This window comes from Rhea americana, unplaced genomic scaffold (genome assembly GCF_003343005.1).
Source record: "Rhea americana isolate MKP2758 unplaced genomic scaffold, rheAme1 scaffold_117, whole genome shotgun sequence".
Lineage (NCBI taxonomy): Eukaryota > Metazoa > Chordata > Aves > Rheiformes > Rheidae > Rhea > Rhea americana.
Genome location: NW_028185228.1, coordinates 2,558,809 through 2,576,027, shown reverse-complemented (window position 1 = coordinate 2,576,027; position 17,219 = coordinate 2,558,809). Strand labels below are relative to the sequence as shown.

Below are 17,219 nucleotides of genomic sequence, written 5' to 3'. Positions count from 1 at the left end.
TCCCACAACAGGTTGGTTTGGGAAGTAAAATCGGCTCAGGGAGTCCTATCCCATCAGCTTTTAAAGGRAAAAGGGTTCTTGAGAATTTTTACAACAGTTCTGACGTGGTCTGCTAGAGTGATCTGCAGATGGGCACAATAATTGGCTAGCAGATTAATATTATCCATTCATACAGTAGTAAAGACTTCAATCTCTTTATTCCTTGTTTATTATACATCTGATCTGACAGGGGCAGCCACCTACTTTCTTTCAGGCTCAGGGGACTGCAGACCAACCACCTCCTGTATCATGTTAAGTTCACCACCTCCCCCCAGATACCAGATTTATTGTTTCTGCCTAGAACATAGACAAAGCGTTCATATAAGCATAATGGGCCTGAGAGGTTCCCTTAAATATAGATTTTATTATGAGCCCACATTAAGCTCAGTTATCTGGGTTAATACTGTTTTAAACCCCAGTGTACAGGAAAACAAGGGACGAAGGGACTTTCTTCTCTGAAACGTGAGATAGCATCCAAGAAAGGCTGCTGTCACCACAGTAACACATCAGTCCATAGCCTGTCTCCAAGCTGCCAAAGCAGTCAGACTAGTAGTTGAGCCCTCCAGATTTAGCAGATGTCAGTGGTAGGACTTCAGCTTCTGAGTCACAATCACTGACAAGGCAACTGGAGAGGTTAAAGACATCTGWCAAAGGTTATTTCGAGTCACCCTGCTACTGAAAGCATACAACCAGTGCACTTTTAATTGGAACCTAACCCTTTCAATACTCATTTAAAGCAATTCACCTAGGTTGGACACTGCTTCACTTGCATGAAGGCCTGGAAGAAAAGGCTACATTATAGAGAAAAATTAATATAAAGGGGACAAGATGGACATGCTTTTACATCAAATTTTGGACACTGACATGTCAGAAACAATGTTTTGTGCAAGTAGTTTACCACAGACTAAGGAAGCAAACCATTTTTAAGACTTACTTTCCAGAGCATTCTGCCAAAGAGGATCCAGGCCTAGATATAACACTCAATGAAGGGTCAAACGGTTCTGACTTAATGTCTGCCTTGCTGATCCAGATGAAGTTAGAAGCAGCATCAGTTCTGCTTGCTTCTTTCTTGATGGAGTCTAGGCTTGTGCCAGTGATAYGGAAGTTTTTTGAGCAGCTGCTGATAAGAACAGTATGTCCATTTATCAGTTTAAGTCTATGTTGATTTAAACACAGAATTCTAACCTCAAAATCATTTCAATACTGGGAAAAAGTGCACTGTGTTAGAAAACASAAAGATTAATGAGAAAACCATTATGTAGAAGAYTGTGGGTGTACATTGCTCTACATCTAGCTAAATATCGATTTAGAACTGGTAAAGACTGAGACATAGTTATGATCCAACTGTTCACAGAGGAACTCTTTAAAGTTAGACACTGGTATTGACAAACACCCATTTAACTACCGCTGCTTAATTAAAGTGAAGTGTGTCATATAATGACAGTAAAATAAATTTTAATTTAACAAAGAAATAAATTGCTTGCTGCTGCATAAATGAATGAAGGGCTATCTTTTAGGCAGAGCAATTTACACCACAGATTGCAGGAGTCAAAGGGTGACAGACACTGGGAACATTTGGCCAATTCTATTTGCAATTTTATCTCTTTTCTAAACATAAAGCTTCCTAAGCCAAGATGTCAGAGCAGTGGTATAAATGCAGCCAGAGATAATGGATCTTTCTATCATCTGCTTCCTCCCCTTTTTCATTATCAGATCACAAGTTCTGGGACTCCATTGCTAAACAGCAGTTTAAATTCAAGGTTCCATCAGAGCAAGCATTACTCCTGAAGTATTACCAATAATCTTGTGAGGTCCACTGCTCAAAATACAACTTGCAAGCTACAGACAACAGTAAATTTATTAATATTTTTACATCAGTAATCACCAACGTAAGAATAACAAAACACAGCAACTTCTTTGCAAATACTATTTCATACCACCTCCCAGCACAATAGTTTATTTTTGGCCCAGGATTAGGATTATCCAATGAGGACCAYCCCTCAGAAAATGCATCTTACTGGCTAAATTATGCCCAATAGACAWATACCCTTTTTTAGGCTTCTTCACTTCACAATGACTAGCAAAAACCACCACTGTGATTCGCAAAATCACCTAAAAACCACCCTCTTCTACCTGAAAGGWTAGTTTTTACACTGCCTTCCCTAATAGCAAATCATCTTCTGAAATTTCCTATCCACAAAACATTAGGCACTCCACAGGAGAAAATTTCAGATTTGTTCCCAAAGATGCTGCCAGTAGATAAAATGAGTGTTGATTTTACATGAAAAACTTCCATTAATATTTTAGTTTAAAACCTGGAAGCTACTTGATAGAAGAACAAGGTGGGGAGGGGGTAGAAGGAGGTGAGGAGAATAAATCAGGAAGTTCTGGCCAAAGGTTCTGGCCAAATATACTACAAAATTTTGTTTCATTTTTATTCTTAATTACTTAACATACCAGTATCTTAGCATCATTAATTCTACGTACTCTAAAAATATTTATAGGCAGATGGACTGCAAGGAATGTGAACAAGGAAAGCCAGCTCATGCTGTAGGGAGGAACACATAGTTCTGGTACGCTAAAAATAAAAAGAAAGTATTAACACACCATATGCTGTGCAACAGCAAATAGTGTTATTTAGAAATGTTCCAATCAAAGCTCACTGGTAGAGGTTCAGACCTACTGGGGGAAGGGAAAGGTAAGCTCACTTAAATCAGCCACTTCTGACAGTCATGTGCTTCACTGCATAAATAGATGGAAGAATTTTATCTAACAATTTAGTTTCATTCATATTGCATAAACCCTCGGATAGCATATATCCAATTAAAGATTTCTCCCTGTAACAAAGTGACTAACCATACAAGATAGAGGTTGAAATACAACTGGTGAAGCAAATTTTAATTTGTACACAACCAATGTTATTTTCTTTAGGGCCGACTTGCACCTTAATTGTAATAATTTTCCATACAGTAAACTCTGTTTTAATCTCTGTACTAGTAATACCATACAGATGAATTCTCTCTCAAGTTATAGGAGAAAAACAGTAAGAAAAGAGGGAAGCTCTTTAGTCAATCAAAGTACTTGCTTGGAGTAAAATTCTAATTTCAACATTTTGCACACTACATGCAACATACATGCAAGAACATAGCCTCTGCGTGTGTGCATACACACAGTGAACGTTCAATGAATGAGTAATTTTCTTCCACGCCTCCAAACTGTAAATAGCAACTACTACTGGATTATTTTTCTGAATGTGTCAGTTAATGATCTTGAGACTGGGGAGAAGGTTAACATGACTTAAGAGACGTAAATATTTTAAGCAATAAAAAGACTTCAAAATGCCATGCAAGTTTGGTCTATTGACTGTAGCACAGAACTGGCTGAAAAACTACAATTTAAAGATAAAACATCCTAAGGCAAATCTGAATCCATTTTAATTTTCACTTTCAATTTATAAAATGGTGATAGATTCACATACCTTGCAGCAGAGATGTAAAAGTTCTTCAGGACTGGCAGTAAACTTCTCAGTCTTAGCTTTACAGAAGTTCTCATTCTTACTGCTAAGGTAACCATCTCCAATTACAGGAGTATACACGTGAAGGCAGTCACTACATTTTCCTAAGTTTTTGATCTGTTTTCAGGTGTCAAAATACAGCACAGGTCTTCCTATTAACTTACCTGGTATTTTCCCTTTTACAGTAAAATASTTAAAGGTGTCCTGCTTTGATTCCRTGCTTTATAAATAGCTCTCTAACCTAGCCCACCAAAAAATGAGGAGGGAAATGCAGTAGATTTAATCCATCCTAAAAAACATCAGTAAGTTACCATCCCGCAGTTTAGCCTGCAAGGTGACACAGCATTAACAGAACATACGAAGTTATATGTCAAGGATGAAAACAAACGAGCAAACAACAAACCCAACCTTTTAGTCATATTACATAAAGGCATATTTAAGATACGTGTGGTTTAAGTTAGATTTTACTTGTTAGGTCTCAAGTACTATTGGACTAGAACTACAAGTGATCCAAGACAGCAAATAGTAACTCCACGTCTTTCTTTTTTTTCCAGAAGATAAATTTCATGAGTATTTCAGAGAGAAGTTTCAGAGTCCACAGTGTTAGTGTGTTCATTCTAGTATGCCCATCTGCAGAATACTAATTAAATTCTCTTTTAACAACACAACTGGCCATGAAACATTTGTTCTTAATGCAACAGAGGAGTTGCACTAAAAATTAGCATTTGCATTCTAACCAGAAAAGGAGCTGAAACAAAAAGAACATCCCTCCCTCAAACTAGAACTGAACCCAAGCTGTCACTTCAAAGCTTTTGTTTTTGTACACGGCAGAGCTTCATTCAGAKTCAACAGCAACAGCTAAAATACACAAATCGCTCGCTACTTCTTCAGAGTAACTGTGGTGCCACAATGACTTTACCTTCAGTGAACAACCTTCCCTCACCACTCTCTGCTTCTCCTTTAGCCCTACTTATAACAGAAACAAACAAATCAAGACTCACTTTTCAACACATACCCTGTTAAGTGAATGGGAATAGCTGGGAAAGTGGAAGGAAGAAGAGTCTCCAAAGGGAATGGGAGAGGTCCCTTTTTTCATCCTTTTCCATTGCCCCCCAAAACAATGAGCCAACCCCCTCATCTTCTACAGCCTTCATTTCCTTTCTCAAAATTCATGAGTAGGGCAGATGGAGAAGCCAGATGGCACACTTTCCCAGCAATCTCATCCCTCTTTTCCCGTATTCAAACATATAAACACTTCCTAACCTACAGTTCTGCCCCTTATCTCCTCTTCCTTTTTCCTACTTATTCATCTATTTTTAAAATGCAAAAAAAAAAAAAAAGTTAACACAAGCCAATTATGACCATGAGCTAGAACACGTTGAGCCAACCACCCTGAACTAGAACAACTTCAGTCAGAGCTGAATTCAAGCAGGAAATGAACCAAGTGAAGTGGAAGGGGGCCAGAGGGGATGAAAAGGGAAGCCCTATCTTCATTGTTACATCTGAACACAAGCAGTGCTCAACTCCCAAGGAGATATATCTTTTCCTTGCTTAGATAGGCCTAAAACTTCCAGTACTGTTTACCCCTTAAAAGGAAATGTGTTACTCTTACTTTTCATCAATCCTTGTCCACATTCGAGATGTGTCCGACTGAACTCTTAGTCGATCTCCTTCAACTGATGCTTCATTGATGCTAACTTCAGACTTGTTTCCACTTCCTGTCCTATCACACTGGTTTTCTGCAGTCTGGAAAAATGGAACACAAACAAACAAACAATACTTTGCTTGAGTGGGGAAGAGGAAACCTTGCCCTATCTCAAGCTTCTATTTTCTTTGAGATAATGCAGCCTTCACTGGATGTAAAACAAAATTAAATAAAATTGTTTGGTTTTATTTAATTTATCCCACAAGAAATTATCCAAGATAAGTTCAGCTTATTCAATGAATGCAAGAAGAAGATTGCCTTGGGCTAAACTACAGAAATGAAAATACATAAAGGCAACACACAAAAAGCTCCAAGATATCCTTGCTTCAACTTTTATAAAGGCTCCAAAGGAGCTCCTGAGTGCATAGCTAAGAAGATAGTAAAGCGGTCAAATCTCCAGTAGTTTRCTCACTCTAAGCATTGGTATAACATAGTGCAAGAGAGCTCTGAACTTTAGGGCTTGAATTTATCAAAATTCCTATTCAAGAGGAAGCTTTCTGAGATATTTTGATTATAATTACTAAATTTTATTACACCATTTTTGTCTTTTTTTTATTTTTTAATTGTTTAGTGATGGTACTGCAGCCTTTGTAGGCAAACTATCAACAGACAGGACACTGCTAGGGGCAGGGGAGAGAAAAAGAAAAATGAAGCCTCCTTAATCAAACAGCTTGAGCAGAAGACAATAGCTTAATATCAGTCATGGACAAGACAGTGGTTCTCTGATGAACAGAGTTATAAGCCCTTCAAATTTTTCTGCTGCTTTACCACTGCTCTGCCTGMAAGGCATAATTTTTCTACAGCCCCTCAAAATCCTCTCATTCCTGAAAGCTTCCAACCTCCTTCAACGGATACCTTTTAACTGTGCCACCAGTTATCAATAAATAAAGCTTTTCAAGTTAATCCCCCCCCCAAAAAAAAAATAGACCAGACACTTCAAAATTCACTAGAGAATTAAATGATTTCAAGTAATAATCCCAAGAATATACAAGCCAAGTTTTCATTTAGGTACATTCTCCCCTTGCTTGCTGAGTGATAGGCGCATAGAGCTTTTACAGAAGAGATTAAACTTTAAATTATACAGCATTCTTCCTTAATAKTGCAGGTAAAATATTAAGCAGTATAACAACATTTAGTCTAATGTTTCTTTCAGAAAATGAATATTTTCCAAATGAGTCTAATAAAAGATAACTCTTCAAATTTCATGTAGTGATATTAATATGGTAATAGTTTAGAGTAATTACTCAAATATTTCTCTAGTATTTTCTTTAGTACTCTGTACTTAAGAACAAACAAGGGTCATTCTGATGCTGCATGATACTAATTTGAATGCTTAAAAAATAAACAGATTTCCCAAAAGCATCTATTTAGAACAGCCATAAGTTGGTAGTAAGAATTAGCGACAAATATGACATAGTTTTTGTGAATATCATGAAGAATATGCTTTTTTTCCAATCAAATTCTTTGATCCTTCAAAATACATTAGAACACATTAGAGAACTTATCCAACCAAGCACATTTTTTTAAACACAAGACTATCCAAACAAATGCATTGATACTCTGCAGAACAGGGCCAGAGGGCCTCTCAGGATGAGATCACAGAAGTTACTCTACACTTCTTTCAGCTGCATGCATTCCTTATTGTACACATACAAAGTTATTTACATCTCACATTAGTAATAAGAAAAAAAAAACACATTGCAAGAGTTACATTATCTGCATCAGTGATATYTCTGCATCAGTGATATTACTTTACATCGGTGATATTGCTTAGACTATGTAATGTGATGATGGTTGCCAAGCTAAAACATGAAACTAGCAAGAATTAGAGCTAAAGGGCAAAAAAAATGTAAGGGTATAAAGAAAGAATTCCTTTAGAAAGTGCTACACGCTACTGGCTCTATAACAATTGTCCTATTATACTCATTACTATGCCACATAGCATMTATACATAACCTATAAATTCAAGCAAAGATCAAGTGTAGCTCCAGCCATGACACAGCAAATATTTGTACTGAACAACAATGGTTATTGTAGAGAAGAAAGAAGAGTTAAAGATAATGGTTTACCTGGCTCTGGTCAACTAGTTCTTGAGCAGACTGTTGATTGTAGTCTCCTGTGCTATCTATCATAAGGGGCCTAGAATAGATTATTTAAAGCGTTTGCAATGCTAACTTTGCAAGGTAGATATGCTTGCATTGCTATTTCAATGCTAGCAAGGCAGGTATCAAAGAATCACAGGAACAGTACAAATCTTAATACAAAAAAATACAAGGCAGCAGCAGCAGCTTCGGAAGAAGCATAACTACGTAATGTACCTTTAACAACTTAGGTTTCCTACTGGTCAAGTGAAACTTCAGCTTTCTAAAAATCTGCCTTTATCTTGTGATGGTACATCATCTTTAAACTACAATATATGTACACAAGAAGGGACTAGAGTCACATAATTCTGTGCAAGAATCATGATAAAGTGACCTTATTTTGATTTGAAGTCCTTACAGGGCAAGCATTTTCACTGCAGAACTCCTAATTTTGCTGAGGAATTGCTTCCTGTATTTGGTGAACACAAAAATCCGAGAGTTCATTACAGAGGACWTATCATTTGGCCTGTACTGGCAGGATTTTGAGTTTACAGGTCTCTGTGATACCTATTTCACTCTCATTCCCAATCCCAAACGGTTAGTTTGGGATTAGCCCAAATAAAATGAAAATATCAGATGTTTAAATATATATATATATATTTGTGTGTGTGTGTGTGTGTGTGTGTGTGTGTGTGTGTGTGTGTGTATAAAAAATCTAGTACTGGTGAGGGATGCTCTCTTAATTAAAAGTAGACAACAAGGGCAATGGGAGCTTCTTCTTCCAGACAGACAGGAAAACTCCTTCCCGACTTTTAGTAATGGCTGTCACAGTAAAATTTTCCTCCAGTACAGTTTAAGCTATACATAGTCTTCATAAATTTAAAGCTATTACTATTAATCTATATCAAGATAGTTTTTGACATTTGTGGTAAATCTTACTGTTTGGGAAATTGGGGGGAGGCAGGGCTGGGCAGGGAAGGCATAACAAAAAAAACAAACAAAAAAAAGGAACATGAAAATTTTTTTAGACTGGATCTGACAAAAAGAGAAGATAAAAAAATCCTAGAGACACTTCTAGGAGATACTATTTTAATGATGCAGATTAATGAGGAAAAACAAATGACACACACACAAAAACCAAACAGCCAGATCAGTTATCTGAAAGCTACTAGAGGACGTTCTTTCAATACCAGCACAAAAATAAAGTTAATGCTAAACAGAGTTAGTTTTACAGTCTGTTTCACTTACTGTTTTTGTGGCAGGCCCATAGTTTGGTTATGACACTGTGATGCAACATTCTGAGGGGGAAAAAAGGGCAAAAAACAATGCAGGCATGAATTTGAGACGAGACTACTGGCCAGTCAATAATTAATGAAAAATAATGATTCTTCCTACATCATCCTAACTCTAGATTTTTGTCCATAATCAAGACCAGTAATATCTCAGAGTTACTGTCAGTAATCATAGAACAAAAAACTTCAGAATCCATTAATAATATTAAATTCTTCTTTCTTAAGATTAAGAATGTTCTAACTTCCAAGACAGAGCAAAAAACTCTAAGAGGTTACTAAGTGAAGGACAAGTAAAAATATCGATGTTCAATGAAACTAAGGAAAATCTACTGGTAACTGACCAAGATACATTTTATGTTTCATTCCCAAGAGCTGTAACAAAAGCCTGCAGGGTTTGAAGAAAATTACAGCTATAGAGATGTCAAGTACTTTCCCATTCTTATATTAATTCCTTATGTAAGGATAGTAATTTCAACAAGCACACTGAAATCATGAGAAGAATTGGGAGTATTTGTACACTTTGCCAGAGGAAAGTTGTACACATACAGTTTCCAGAAATGTAAACATGTTGGGGCACTATGACTATGCTTTCTGCTCTTAAAAAAGCTACAAGCAATTTGCCCAGTCACCAATTAGATCACAGTCAGAAATCAAATTACATACAGAAAAGCTGTCGCCTTAGCAGCACAAAACATTCTATTGCTAGTGGAAGAGCTGTTCTGCAGCGATGGTTAACCATCACAGCAAATATCCCTGCTTTGGGTACTCAATGCAGAGGTGGATCTGGGCAGCTACGGCGTGGAACTGGGATTCATGGATTTGATCCTGACTGCCCCATTCTGGTGATCCCAGCCAAGGCACTTGGCATGTAYGTAAGAAATGATGTGACAGGTCAGGCAAATGGCATGCTTAACAGCAGCTGTAAAAGATGCCTATTTAGGGAGAGTGTGTGAGGCTAGCCAATTTATTCAATCCAATCCACTAGCACTATCCCAGCACACAGAATTTTGTAGGGATATTGGAGTGTACATGGCAGCCCTTTTRGTGTTCATTCATAGACCAGCCATTAATGAATTTGTTTCATCCATCTTTGAACCTGCTAACACACCCTGCCTCTGCAGCCTCCTATGGTGGCAGGTTCCAGAATTTCACTATTTGTTGYATGAAGAACTGCTTTTTATCCATTTTAAATTAAACTAGTGATAAAAGGACAGAGTGCCAGCTTATATGGCAGAATTTGCTGAAACACATTTGTGTTCAGTTTGTTGATTGCTGCTGTGATTCTGCAAGCCTCAACTATATCCTCTCCCTCAGCCTTTTCCTCTCCAAACAGAGGAAACYCAGACTTTTCAGTGTCCCCTTATAAAGCAGCTGGCCTCCTCCTTGATCATTTTAGCTGCCTAGACAGATGTATCATATTCATACAAGACAGATATCCTCTTTTATGGGAAAGGTATTTCATCTGAAATTCCTCACAGTAACTAGGTATGAAGCAGGAAATTCTGCAAAGTAGTAATTTAAACTACTGCTTCATGTTCTCATTTATTTAAACCAGAGTATTTTCTACAAGTCCACAGAGCTGGCAATTACAGGATGGCACCGCTGTTCTCCTCAGTGTCAAAGGCATTAACTGGACATAATCACACAATTTAAAACTATCTAGAAGTTTTATGTTTCAAAGTCACTCAGCAACTGTGGCTACTCACTGCCTCACAGAGCTGTCGATGCTGAATTTGCTTCTGTTTAAGATCAAGAACTTCCTTCCAAAGGGCTTTGTTTTCCCTGAAAATTCAAGGGAAACATTTCAGTAGCTCTTAAAGAGGCCTAACATTCCCATCTTAAAAAAAAAAGGGGGGGGGGAGAGCAGGAAAAGAGTGGGAAGAAACTGAGGTTTTGTAGATAACACCAAACTCCTCAAAATAATCATTTAAACCTTTGTCACAATGAAATAAAACCTATTTTTATAAAAACAGGAAAGCTCTATGGACATAAAACATGACAAACTTAAGACATTTGCGTAGAGGGATAGTGTAGTGGTTATCACATCTGCTTTACACACTGAAGGTCCTAAGTTCAAGCCCCAGTGGAACCAGCACCAGGAAATCTTCAGGAAGTTGAACTAGATGATCTCCAGGGGTCCCTTTCAACCTTACTGATTCTATGATCATTTCCAACACACCCTAACACCTTATCTGCTCTACAGTCTAGCTATTTATCTCAAGTGGGACACATATCCAATATGAAGTAAGCATCTCAAACAAGCTGCCAGTATCCTTCACTTAGTAATAGGAAGGCAAGAATAAAGTTCACCCCGTTGAGCTTTTCTGTTGTTTGTGAACACAAATAAGCTTCAAAGCAAACAAACAAATGTGACTGACACATACACTACTGATAAATTGTACATACTTATTTGCAAAGTATGGATGGCCTTCAGGCTCCCAAAATTATTAACCTAGATCTCATTTCTTAGAGCCATGCGCTAAAGAAGCATTGAAAGATGGAATGCCTCTGGCATTTTTGCAAAGTGAAAATTCCCATTCAATTCAGATAAATTAGATTTGGTTCCATAGTCTACTTAAAGAAAGAGACCACATTCATTAAAAAGACCTCATCATATTTTAAGTATAAAAACTCTAGAACTGACAGGAAGAAGTGAATGTGGGGAACAAGACTGAGCAGACTGGAAATAGCACATAGAATAGCACGTCCATTAGTCCTGATAATGGTTTTGGCGCTTTTGCAGCCTCAGATCACAGAGGCACAGATCACAGGCAGTATTTGTAAGGGGACGTAATACCTTTTATTAGGCTAACTAACACAGTTGGAAAAAAGAACCAATGTGCGCCTGGGCACATAAGCCCTTTGAGGTCACTGTGCGCCTGAAAGCTTGCCWGACACCCTCTTCCATTATAAGTCAGTCTAATAAAAGGTACTACCTCTCTCCACAAGCATTGTCTCATATGTATTATTATACCATGTGCTGCCTCTGAGGAGAACTGACAAGATGAGGATATGAGTTCAGTAAGCCATGTATACTGAACACTCTTCATTGTGGTACATAGTTTTTCAACACTGTTAMATCATCAGAATGTGATGAGGGGCAAAGAAAGCTAAGCCAAACAAACAAAAACCCCATCCTATTTGTATACACTTCAAGTTTCTAATGCAGTGTTAAGGAAAAGGCAGCAGAAGGAAATTCAAAACACAGAACAGGAAAGGCAGAACTTAAAATTATGACTGTGGTATTTGCTAAAAGGAGTTCCTATATTGCAAGAGCTGTGTTCTTATTAGAGAAAAGAATTGACGTGGGAATAAGACAACAATCCATCTTGAACAGATATATATTACTCTCTCTAAAGAGGTAGAGGTTATACAAGTGCAAGCTAGTCAGTTTCTCTGACCTCAWAATTAGCTTTAAAGGTTCTTCAGAAAAATACTCAAAAGCCCCCAAAAGTCTCAGTGAGGTACCAATCTTCAGCTGCCTCCCTAGATTTAACTTTCAAGAATTGTCTCAGAAAAGCCTCAAATCACACAAGACCGTGTCAGCCATCTTAAGTTTTCCTGCTTTCTTTTACAACCCAGGATTTAAACCTGTGCATGTTCACATGATTCAGCTGCACACCAGATATAATTTTAAGTAATCTTCCAAAAGCTCAAGCCACTTCAGGTAGAACACATTCCAGCCAGCTTTAGGTATCTAAAAACTTGGCATACAATTCTAAGCTTCTATATTCTCCTCTGTATTCTGTTTACAGTCAGCAAGCCATGCATGTCCAAACGGACATTTATCCTATTCTAGAAGGTGGTTACTAGATTTAAGATATGTAATTTGCAGGCTGGAGTCCCTCAATTTAGCAGAAAGCTTACTTCAATTCTCTATCAGAAAATTGCCTAGCTTCTCTTTACAGAGAAAGATCTGTAGAACTCTCTCAGCTAGATGCTAACATACCAGATTCACGATCTTAAGCAGTATACAAACAACATGAAATCTAGTAACTGGCTGAGGACTGTGATCCTAAGCACATTGTTTAGGAATGTAGGTCAACATTATTTAAAAAACAAACAAAAAAAACAAGCAAAAAAAACCCCACAGCATTGCTTCATGTAACAGATGCAGTAGCAGAACAYGGAGTGCTGCAGGCTGCTGACCACCATGTTTAGTGGTTGTATCAGTGCAATTCAGTTATCTAGGCCCCTGAAGCAACTGATGGATGTAATGTTCCCTAAACGGAATAATTTTTCACAATCAAAAGAAACATTGGAATGACTATTTCCTAACAGAACCCAAACAAGACTTTGCCTGTTGAGGATGATGGTGTGGCAAAAAAAGCATGCTCAGAATCCTGATACATGTTAGTGTTAGAATGATTCAACATACCTTTTTAGTGATTCAAGTGTGGAATCTATTACATCCTGTTTTCCTTGCACCTGATGAATAATTGCTAACATCTTGTGGATCTCCTCTGGATCAATCTTACCATTTTCTATACGAGGTAAAGGCACCTATAACAACCAAGATATGAACACTGAACAAGAGCAGTGAGAAATAGACAAAAACGAATGATTAGAACTCTTTTTAATCTAGCTTCTTCCTCAAGTTATCAGTGGGTTCACATAAAGGAAAGAAGCACGTACATGAAAAGACAAAAAGAGAGGTTAAGGAGTATGACAAATGTGCACTTGTAACACTCAGGCTAACTAGGATTGGAGGTTTAAATTCTAAAATGAGTATTTKTCATACAGCTCTTTAGACACACATTCGATTTGCAAGAATTGCCAATGTTTCAAAATCGTGTACAGTTTGTACCTTTTGAGTCCTTTTGACATTTTTAGCTGATGATACTGTCTTAGGATACTCACTATGAAMAGTTTTCTTATACTGCAGTGCAAATATAGAAGTTGGATTATACAACATACTGTTTGCAACCAAGTAACTTCATAGTAACAGTACTAAATGATGCTCTCCAGCAACACTTGATAAGGGCTTTTCATATTTTGCAAAGACAAATATGACTAAGCAAGAGTCCAAGACTAGAACATACCCATATCTGTGAGTGTATACRAGTTTTCCTAAGACATTCTGGAAGTATAATATTCAAAATTAATGAGCAAACATGTAGACATAAACTTAAGTTACTTACTTTCCTCTTTATCTTTGACAACAACTCTTCTTGGCCTTTTCTGAAAAAGGGATGTTGGTATTTGCCAGAACCGTATCGCTCTTGCTTAGCTGAGCCTGATTCATAATGCATAACTTTATGAAAACCATCTAGAAAGAAACACAAACAAAGTTTGTGTTACAGGGCATCTCCTTATGTCCAAATAAAAGGACAAACCAAATAGTTAAGATTTGCAATAGCAAGAACAACAGTATGCTCATCTGACAAAATTCAGACATGGACATGGCCAAGCATGACTTTCAGGGAGAAAAATAAACAAATGGTGAACGTTTTGCCCCAAAGGGGATGGAGAGAGAGAAGAGAAGAGAAGGAAAGTCTTCCTCCCTTTGAAACTTGATATTCCCTGACAAATATTTTAAAGTTTACATGACAAACCACCCAAAACTTCAGGCAGCTTGCTTCAGCGGAGACTGCCCAGGGAAAGCAAATCTCACTACATACCTTAACACCAATGCAAAACTACTACAAACAGTCTCTAATATCTAAAGTTCTTTGGAGTAAGGATAAGCAATTCAATACTTACAAAAGAACTCCTACCAAAAATAGACAAATACAAATACACACTCCAAAAAAACCCGAAGTACAAAAAAAAAAAAAAAAAAAAACATAGAATCAAGAACAGATCCTGATGCAACTGAAAAGGACAGCAGTTCAAAGCAAATAAAAATTAGAGTTATAAATGTGACGGTAGAAAGCTGTAAGAAAAGTTAAATGTGAAAGAGGAGTGCATGACTACACTGCTCTGTCAAAACTGGAAGAGTAACAAACATATGTATACRCTCCTTTTCCTCGCTCCCCCAAAATCTCATTTTTCCATAAATTCAAACTTTTTGCATGTTTGTTCAAATTTKTAGTTATTTCTGAAAGTTGCCACTTACCTGAAATGAAATAATTTTTCCTACTATGAGACGCTCCTAAGACGCATATGAAGCTAAGACGAATATAAGACTTGAGGCAGAAGTAGCTGAGTACCAAAACAAAAAAATCCTAACACTGTCACTCTCTTAGAACAATTGAAAATCTGATATGAAATTTGTTATATGTTTGGAATTGTGTTTTTGAAAACTTTACAAGCATAACACTAGGATGTGACAGACTAGCTACTTAGACAATTCCTGGGCTGAGGAGAGGGGAGGGAAGAAGGGGATGTCCATCAAGTTCTTGGAATACATCTATCCAAAAGAAAAGTTAAAAAAAAATAATAATAAAACAATTTTGCTGGGCTGACTAACAACTTGCACATTATGGAGATGCTTCCAAATTTCACTCTAACCATTAGAGAAACCAGCTATGGAAGGAAACTCTGGTGAGCGATCATAAAATGAAGTAACCACCTTTAGAAAGGATATACAAAAGGATAAAAAATAAGGTGAAAAAGAAATTCAGAGAACTGATAAGCTAGAGCTCAAAGGATGCAAAATGTCTTATAGTTCATTAATAAAATAGACAGTAGGTATGTTGYACCCTAAACTGGAAAAACTACATTGTTCTACAAAAAAATAAGATAAACAGTTATTTAATAATAATAATAATAAAAAAATGTTCTTAAGCTTAACTTAAGAACATACCAAACTAAGAGTATGTAMTGAAACTGGAAAGATTAGTCTTTGCTTCTAATCATCTAGTGTTGCTAGGTTCTAAGATACTGGAAAACTGAAACAGACAGATATTATTAAACCACAGCAGATCTGACAGAAACACAACTTAGAAGGCCCAATGGATTTTTTTAGGTCTATGGGGATACATTCTTGCAAATGCCAAAATCCCAGATTTCAGCAAGCATGAACTTAAAAAAAAAAAACAAAAAAGCCAAAATCCCAGATTTCAGCAAGCATGAACTTAAAAAAAAAAAAAAAAAAAAAAAAAAAAAAAAAAAAAAAAAAAAAAAAAAAACCCAAAAAACAAAAAACACACACTCAGTGGAAAAAAGAAGCAGAGAAAGTGGCCAAGCAAAGACTAACTTACAGGGAAGAGAGGGTAAAGAGAAAAATTAAGTAACGCTCCTTCGACAGAAATTGTTTGAAATAGCAAAGTATTATGAGATTTTAATAAGGCAAAACAATTTGCAAAAAATCAGGAAATTTTGTACTTTCATTCATATTCTGCACCTGCTCGGAAGCTTAAACAGCTTTCTGAACACCCCATTGCTCTATATGCCTATAAAATTGCTGGACTACTACTATAAATATCTGGAATAGCACACTGCTAATTCAGCATCTTGAGCCTTTATCTGACATTTGTTTCAATAAACACAGTTTTCAGTCTTTTGCGTCGTAAGAACTGGTTTAAGCTTGCATTTTAGTTGCTTAAAAGATGTGTTACAATCACTCAATCCAATAGGCTTTGAATGCAATTATGTTTGCTTTTTCATTCCTACCCCTTGACTTAAAATTACATAGATATTACAGGCATAARTTTTCTACGGAAAATTTCTCTTGGGACAGGCTATCATTTCCTAAAAGGAGACATGGGAAAACTAACTCTCCCTTTGCCAATACACAGGTTAAATTACTAGGCTATGCTTTCAGTGTTCTTGACATTATATTCCAATTCTAGATGACTACTTTCACTACGATTTAGCATTTCAATCTAGAATTATGGTGCAGAAGAAAGTCATAGTGTGCTTTAGCTACATTTCTTCCTATGCAGGAAAGTTCATCAATACTAGGACATCCTGTTAGTCTTGCACTGTTTGAGGCGCTATTATGCACAGAAAGCGGATGGAGTATATCAAACCAAAGATGTATTTTTTAACATTATGAGTAACAACAATATTTTAAGAACTGTCCAGGCCAATAAAYACACTATTTAATGCTTCTGTAGGAACCTCACTGCAAATATCTTTGTTTTGTAACTCAGTTTTAGTATTTTAAATCTTCATAAAAATACTTACTGCATCACAATGGCTGCTTTTTGTGTTGTCTTTTTGAATGCATTCTTATAACACAATAGTTCACTCAAGGAAGAGTGTCTTATCAGCCCTGTATTTATATGGTGCACTGAAACTACCATAGCAGACAAGAGCTTAAACATCACTCATTTCTAACAGACATCTTGTTAAACACACMCACCCACACTGGGGGGGGGGGATTCAAATACATTTCAGTTGCAAAATGAGCCACAAACTTAAAATATTAGAAGCTTTTAATGACTTCAGATTTAATGACCCTAGCATTTCAGTGATTAATAACATGAATTATTTTTTAGTGGGCTTTGAGAATTCAATTTCCTGATTTCACTTGATTTAATGGAACACTTAATACGATTAAAACCTAAACAATACACCTGCCATCATGTGGTGTGGTTTCTGGAATCAGAATAACTCAATGGCAATGTTCTATGAAAAACCCACTGGTCAGAGAAGCCTTTATCAGCAGTTCACAAGCAGCAAATAACCTCATGAAAAAA

General features: G+C 36.8%; 1 protein-coding gene across 3 annotated transcripts in view; it reads right to left on the bottom strand.

The window, feature by feature from the left end:
- The window catches only part of LOC146600757 (uncharacterized), a 28,288-nt gene that overhangs the window by 7,812 nt on the left and 3,257 nt on the right, over window positions 1-17,219 (bottom strand). For all 3 annotated transcript variants that reach the window (XM_085318676.1, XM_085318684.1, XM_085318691.1), the window contains 7 exons: window positions 13,773-13,900; window positions 13,010-13,134; window positions 10,338-10,413; window positions 8,588-8,637; window positions 7,328-7,397; window positions 5,166-5,299; window positions 974-1,159 (listed from right to left, as the gene is read on the bottom strand). In XM_085318676.1, coding sequence (XP_085174802.1) covers window positions 974-1,159; window positions 5,166-5,299; window positions 7,328-7,397; window positions 8,588-8,637; window positions 10,338-10,413; window positions 13,010-13,134; window positions 13,773-13,900 — 769 coding nt within the window. The remainder of the gene's footprint in view (window positions 1-973; window positions 1,160-5,165; window positions 5,300-7,327; window positions 7,398-8,587; window positions 8,638-10,337; window positions 10,414-13,009; window positions 13,135-13,772; window positions 13,901-17,219) is intronic.